The 5,847-nt window shown below is 61.7% G+C and overlaps 1 protein-coding gene across 1 annotated transcript; it reads right to left on the bottom strand.

The window, feature by feature from the left end:
• Nucleotides 1–1,238: 1,238 nt before the first annotated feature.
• ISLR2 (immunoglobulin superfamily containing leucine rich repeat 2) lies at nt 1,239–5,358 on the bottom strand. The gene is made up of 2 exons (XM_074837697.1): nt 5,123–5,358; nt 1,239–4,630 (listed from the first exon to the last, which is right to left on the bottom strand). The coding sequence occupies exon 2, from the start codon at nt 4,622–4,624 to the stop codon at nt 2,525–2,527; it is 2,100 nt and encodes a 699-aa protein (XP_074693798.1). The 5' UTR covers nt 4,625–4,630; nt 5,123–5,358; the 3' UTR covers nt 1,239–2,524.
• Nucleotides 5,359–5,847: the final 489 nt, after the last annotated feature.

The following is a 5,847-nucleotide window of genomic DNA, read 5'->3' as shown; positions in this document are numbered from 1 at the left end:
AATGAGTGTTTGCTTGAGAGGGGCTCTGCTGGGATGTGGAGGCTGCATTTGGGGAGGGTGAGGGGCTTCAGTGGGGCCTCAGGGGCCACCCGTGGGTGCTGGTGAGTGGGTGACCGTCCCCACACAACGGCGGGACGCCGCCTCTCAAGCAGGGACACTAGGAGGGCATGTGGCTTTGGAGCTCCAGATAAGAAAAGCAATCAAAGGCAGCCTTAAATCTTCACCGTGTAATTGTGGGCTTAAATCATCAGCGGGACGAGAGGAGAGTGCTCCTGGCCGGGTGGGGAGGGGACGTAAATCCACAGGGCACCTTCTTAGCACCCCCGGTCTTGGGGCTGGGAGCACGTGGGGACTGGGGTGACACTAACCCCTGCCCAGGCAGCCCCGTCCTGCCCCTGGCATGGCTCTGTGGGGCAGCACGGTGCTGGGAATAGAGTCATGTATGTACATACATACAGGGCATCTATAGGAGACAAGCGCTGGGTGTATACGTGCACGGAGAAAGAACATGTGGGTGGTGTGGGTATTCAGCGTGTATTTGTACATATATTGAGCATACATATTGTGTGTGCAGAGACACGGAGAACTTATATAAATTCTATGTATGTATTGTATGCGTTCTTACTGCATGTGTATATGGTGTATGAGTATTGGTATGTGTGGAGACAGAGCGTGTATGTGCTGGGGGAAAATATTGTTTGTATTTTTCTATATTGTGAATTTATAGAGAGTGTGTCTGCAGAGTATATAATACATTCGGTTTATTATATTTTCACACATATGCTGTATTTATGTATATTTATATTGTGTGTATAGGCTGAGTACACATGCGACGTGTGTGCATATAACAATTATTTGTGCATATACGTAGTGCGTATAAATAAAATGAGGGTGTACAACATGGATATATATATATATAATGTGTGTGTATCTATATATACAGTATGTGTGTGAATTATATGTAATATGCACATACATAAATACAGAAATATAACATATATACTGTATGCGTGCATGGTGTATGGGTGGAAATATATATAGATGTATATTTTTAGCGTGTGCGTGCGTGCTTTGCCTGTGGCTGCGGTGATGTGACTCCACGCCGTCGCCCACCTCCTGGGGGTCCCCTCGGCCGTGCCGGGCTGTACCGGGCTGTACCGGGTAGAGCCCGGGGCCGTGGAGAGGGGGGGGGACCGTCACACCCTCCCCCTTGCCCCCATCAAACACAGACCCGGCTCCACTTTCAATCCCTTTTATTGACTCTTTCACAGACAGAAGCTCGTAGAAAGGCGCCCGCGGCTCTCGCCGGCCCCGGGGCTCCCGGGGACCGGAGTTGGGGGGGCGGCGGCGGCTACCCCTCGCCTCCCAGGGCCGGGCCCCCCCCACGCCCGCCCGCCCGCCAGCAGCGCGGGCGCGTCTACGGCACAGACACTTGGCTACAAGGCTACTCTACCCAACACACATCGAGGGGCCCCGCCGGGCCGGGGGGGGCGGGGGGGGACCGGGGTCGGGAGGGGGGGGGCGGGCCGCCCCCCGCCACCCCGGGGAGCGGGCGGGGGGCGCGGAGCTGTCCAGCCCCCGCCGGGTGCTGAACGGCGCCGCGGAGACAGCGGGGGAGCGCACCGGGGAGCGCACCGGGGAGACCCGGCACCCACCGGGCAGCAGCAGGACTCGCACCCCGTCACCCACCGGGCAGCGGGAGGAGGAGGGGAGGGCGGGGGGGGGTCTCAACAAGGAGTCCTGGCACCCACCGGGGAGCCCTGGCACCCCCAAGGGAACGGAGAGCACCACCGGGGAGCGGCAGGGACCGGGGAGCCCCGGTAGCCACCGGTGAAAATAGGGATGCACCGGAGCGCTATGAGCACCCACCGGGGAGCGGCGGGGACCCAGCGGGAAGCGGCGCGGAGCGGGAGAGCGGGGAGCAGGGAGGATAACGCCGAGGAGCGGCGGGGACCGCACCGGGCTGCGGCGGGGTTCGCACCGGGGTTCGGCCGGGTCGAACGGGGGAGCGGCAGGACCGGACCGGGAAGCGGAGGGGACTCACCGGGGATCGGACCGAGGAGCGGCAGGGACCCGTCGGGGGCTGAACCGTTTCCAGAAAAAAGAAGGTTTTAGGATATCGGGCTTTTTTCTTTTACCCTTTTTTTTTCTCTCTTTTTTTCGTTTTTTTCCTTTAATGGGAAAGAAAATACGGGGCGAGCGGAAGGCAGAGGCGGGCGGGGGACCGGGAATCGTTGCGGTGTTGTCGCCGAGCCGGGAGCGAGGACCGCCGGTACCCAAAACGGAAACGAAATTGGGGGAGAAACGTCCCGTCCGCATCGAGCATCCCCGGGGCGAAGTCCCTTCCCGAGGACCCCCTGCCTGAGGGAGGAGGAAGAGGAGGAGGAGGAAGGACAGGCGGGCGTCGCTGAGGATGCTTCGGTCTTTCCTCGGAGGAAAAGCAGCGGCGGTGCCCCGGGGGGGGGCGGGGGGGCCAGGGGGAGGTGGGGACCGGGGGGGGGTGGCGGAGGGGGTGCGGGGGGGCTCAGCGGGGGCGCTGCCGGTAGTTGCCGTTGATCTCCTGGGAGATGGTGACGGCCTCGGCGCCCAGCGGCAGCTTGTCGCTGTACTCGGAGCGGACCTCGAACTCCTCACCGTTGGCTTTGGACTGCGACTCTGCCATGGAGCTGGCTGCCACGCTCTCCTCCCGCTCCATCTCCGGAGCCCCTTCGGCTTCTCTCCTCCTCCTCCGCCTGCCTCCTTCCTCCTCCTCCTCCTCCTCCTCGTCTTCTTCCTCCACGTCCGCTTCCCCTACCTCGCTGGGATTGTAGTTCTTCTCAGACTCCAGGTAGGAGGCGCGGGGGTCGAAGTCGGCAGCCATGTGCTTCTCCATCTGGTCCGGGTTCTGGGCCTTCATGATGAGCTTGTAGGTCTTCCCTTGGTACTTGGAGAGGAGGTGACACCACGTGGCCCCCATCAGGGGTAAGGTGGCCAGCACCAGCAGGAAGATGCTCACAACCACGATGATGATGAGCGAGGGGATCTCTTTTTTGGTGGTGAAGACCACTTGGACCTGGCAGTCCTCCCCCAGGTAGGTGAGACACACGGAGTAGTTGGTGCCGGGGTTCAAGCCCTGGAACCAGTACGAGTTCACCCCTTCCTCTATCTTGGACCACTGGACCAAGGCGTGGCCCTGGCTGCTCTCCTGGCACAGATAGAGCATCCTGAGGTGGACCTTCTCGGGCTGCATATAGGTGGGCGTGAGCTGCACCCGGGCATCGCGCTCCGACACATCTAAGGCGATCACCCCCAGATCGAACGTGTGCTGCTTGAAATCACCGCTCTGGTTGAAGGCGTGGTTGGAAATGTACTTGCTGGTTTGTGTGGAGCCACACTTCTTCTCAAAGGGTGGAATCTGGAAAGGGACTTGCCCATCTCCCGTGGACTCTGTCCCAGCTGCCAAGGATGGTTGGCTCTGCCGGGTGGGACTGAAGGGTTTGTTCCTCTCATCGGGCATGAGCACACTGTTCTTTGCTCCCTTGGCACCAGGCTTCTTGTCACCTGGCTGTGCTTTACCCCCCAGCGGGTCCCTCCCAGGCTGCAGTGGGTATTTCTGGGTGCCTGCCACAGCCACATTGACCGAGGTCTGGTTGCTCCCCATTTCGTTGGTGGCCAGGCAGGTGTAGGTGCCTTCCTCCCGCTTGCTCAGGTGGGGAATCACCAACGTGCCATTCTTGAAGACCAAGAAGCGCTCAGGGTCCTGTTTGGGGAGGTCCTTCCCAGCACTCTCCTTTGGGTTCCCATTGAGCTCTAGGGTTTGGCTGGAGGTGCGGATCTTCCAGCTCACTTCAGGAGGCGGGGTGCCCGTCACGGCACAGTGCAGTGTCAGGGTGAAGCCATCAAAGAGCTCTGTGGTGTCCAGGTTCGGGTAATAGGTGAGCTGCACGGTAGGTGAGGTGCACTGCACGTCCGGGATCTTCCCCACCGGCACTCCTCGGAGCTGCTCCGGGAGGGCACAGGTGATGGAGTCCTTCTCAGGGATGGAGATGAGTGTGCTGTCCATCCACTTCTTCAGCCACTGGAGCTTGCAGGAGCACTCGAAGGGGTTGTTGTAGATCTGCAGGTGGGAGAGGGAACTAAGCGAGTCGAAGATACCCTCTGCAAGAGCAGTGAACTTGTTGTTGTTGATGCGTAGGGACCGGAGGTCTTTCAGGGTGTGGAAAGCCCCCTGAGGCACCAGAGCCATGTGGTTATTGTTCATCTTGAGCAGCTGGAGAGCGCTGAGGTTGTAGAGGTCCTGCCAGGGGAAGTCCACGATCTGGTTGTGGCTGATGTCGAGGTTTTTCAGCTGCACCAGGATGGCGAAGGTGCCGGGCTCGATGGAGCGGATCTCGTTGTGTGCCAACCAGAGGGAGGTGACCTGGGTCACTTCCACGAAGGAACGCCGCTGCAGTGAGGTGATCTTGTTGGCCGAGAGGCTGAGGGTGGTCACGTTGGAGGGCAACCCCGTGGGCACCACTTGAAGATCCTTGTAGGCGCAGTCGGCGAACTGGTGGGCGTACTTGTCCACGCAAGCGCAGGGCTCGGGGCATGCCCGGGCCAGGCCGAGCAGGGCCACCAGCCACAGGGACAGCAGCGGGGCCATCTCCCCCTGCCGAGGGACACAGGGGGCTCTCAGGGCTCCCGCCCCCTCTCCCCGCCCCGCTCCCGGCCCCGGTCCCCGCCCGGCGAGAGGCGGCGGCGGGGCCGCGCCCCATTGTCTGTGCCCGGCTCCCCCCGGCTGCCGCCCCCTCGCCCCTTGCTCCTTCTCACCCCTTCTGCCCCCTTCCTCTCCTCTCCCCCGTTTCCCTCCCTTTCCCCTCCTCTCTTCCCTTCTCACTCTCTTTTTCTTGTCTTGTTCGCGCTGTTCCTCCCCCCCCCAATATCTCGTTTTCTTTCTTCTCTGCTTTAATTTCTCCTTCTTCTATTATTTCTTTCGCTTTTCTTTTTTCTTTCTTTCTCCTTCCTGCCTTTTCTCTCTTCCTCTCCCCACTATTCTCCCTCCCTTTTCCATCTCTCCCTAGTTTTCTGCTTCCCTAATTTCCTCTCGCCCTTGCGCCCCCCCGCCCCGCCTCGCCGCACCGGGGGTCACCCCGCGCCTTACCCGCTCCTAAGTGGCGTTAAGCAACACGCAGCCCTTCTCCTCGCCGTTACCGGTCCTCCGCATCCTCTTCCCGATCCCCGTCCTTGTGTCACGGAGGAGGCTCCGCCAGGCCGGCCACGACGGTGAGGGGCGCGGCGAGGAGGTGGGGGACCCCACCCGGACCCCCGCACCTCTCCGGGCTGAGCTGCGAGCCGGAGCGGGGCCGTACGGGCACTGGGCTGCCGAGGAGAGAGCGAAGGGAGGAATTAGCATTTCTGCCAGCCTCCCCCTCCGCACGGCCGCCCCCTCCCTCCTCGCCACCCCTTTCCCATCCCACCACCCACCCACCGCCGCCGCTCGCCAGCCTCCGGCGGGGACGGAGCCGGCTGCTTCCCGGGGCGGGCACGGCACTCCCCCCCTCCCCAAAAAATTAAAATAACCGTAATAAACGCCCTCCCCGCAGAGCAACGAGTACAACTCACACGCACTTGGCAGCAGCCATAATCCATCCCCCCTTCCCCGTGCTTCCCGCTTTCCCTCCCGGTCGCCTCCTCCGGTCCCCCCCCTCCCCGGAGGGACCGGGATGCCGTCGGGGCAGATGCGGGACACGGCTACCCCCGTCCTCCCGGGACATCGCAGCCCTTTGGGAAGTGCTTGTGGAACGGGGAACCGGGGCTCGGGACCCAGCCCAACCCTCCCGGGAGCCCTCCCCTCCCCGGTTCTGTCCCCCCCCCCCCCCGCCCGGT

The sequence above is a fragment of the Strix aluco genome, chromosome 12 (assembly GCF_031877795.1).
Source record: "Strix aluco isolate bStrAlu1 chromosome 12, bStrAlu1.hap1, whole genome shotgun sequence".
NCBI classification, from domain to species: Eukaryota; Metazoa; Chordata; class Aves; order Strigiformes; family Strigidae; genus Strix; species Strix aluco.
Note: the sequence above shows the minus strand (reverse complement) of the source record. Positions and strands in the feature narration are given on the sequence as shown.